Genomic DNA, 997 nt, shown 5'->3' on the forward strand with positions numbered 1-997 from the left:
CCCCCCGGACGTGGTGTGTCCGGGGGCAGGCCTCGTTCCCCCCAGGCCGGGAAGAGGGGGGGGGGGGGAGATTTTTCTCGTTCGGTCCATCGGCTTCGGTCCGCTCACCAGAGGGGGCCAGTATCCTCCTCACTCCTTGCCTTTCTCTCCTGCTCTCGATCGCACAAACCGGAGGTGATCTCTGTTCGGCGTCCCCCCCCCCCTCGCTCTGGCGCCAGCCGTGTTGCCCTTTCGCTCCCCCTCCTCTTGTGTTCTTGCGCCCTTTTCGCCTGCTGCCTTGCCTTCGTGTTTCCGCGCGCGTGCGCGTGAGTGTGTGTCTGCGTGAATGTCCTTCAAGAGCCGCTTCATCAGTGCACTTGGCGGGGGCCGGCCCTCGGTGGACCCTTCTCGCGGCCCGGCCGGTGCCCCTGCTGAAGCTCCCTCCCCGGAGGCGACCACGCTCCCGGGCCGGGATCCCCTTCACACGGATTCCCTCGACCCTGGCGTCTATTTCTGGCTGAACCTCTTCCGGTGCGTGTCTTCCTCCAACACAGATGCCCGGTCACATGCGCGTGGATTCCCATGCGTGCGGCTGCTCTGCCCTGCGCTCCGCCCGTTCGCCACTCTAACCGCTTTCCCTGACCGGGGCATCATCTCACGACCCGCCTCATGGCCGGCACAGCTCCCAGGGCAGCGAGACCATCAGCCACGCGGACGCATGTATTCGCTTCCTGACCACCGAGCCGGCATTCTCCCCGCCAGGATCGCCGGTGGCCAGCTCCCCCACCCAGCCGCGCCTCCTGTCGCCCATCTGCCCACGGGAGGCTTGTCCCTGCCAGGGCCGTGAGCTGGCATTGCTTTCCATCAGCCAGTCCTTGCTTGACAAGGTGTGTCCTCCCGCTCCCTGCCTTGGTCCCTTGCTTCCCTGCCTGCGCTCGCCCTCCGGGTGTTGTGTCGATCACGGCCCAATTATTCATCTCCCCCCCGATGGCGGCCAGCCCGGTGATGACAGTGACCC

General features: G+C 66.5%; 1 protein-coding gene across 1 annotated transcript in view; it reads left to right on the top strand.

Annotated features, from left to right (window-relative positions):
- Positions 1-304: 304 nt before the first annotated feature.
- Positions 305-997, top strand: part of H696_03912 (hypothetical protein) — a gene marked incomplete at its 3' end in the record, with an annotated part of 17501 nt that continues 16808 nt past the window's right edge. The window contains exons 1-2 of the mRNA XM_009497776.1: positions 305-510; positions 662-866. Coding sequence (XP_009496051.1) covers positions 326-510; positions 662-866 — 390 coding nt within the window. The 5' untranslated portion in view covers positions 305-325. The remainder of the gene's footprint in view (positions 511-661; positions 867-997) is intronic.

This window comes from Fonticula alba (assembly GCF_000388065.1).
Source record: "Fonticula alba strain ATCC 38817 unplaced genomic scaffold supercont2.6, whole genome shotgun sequence".
Lineage (NCBI taxonomy): Eukaryota > Rotosphaerida > Fonticulaceae > Fonticula > Fonticula alba.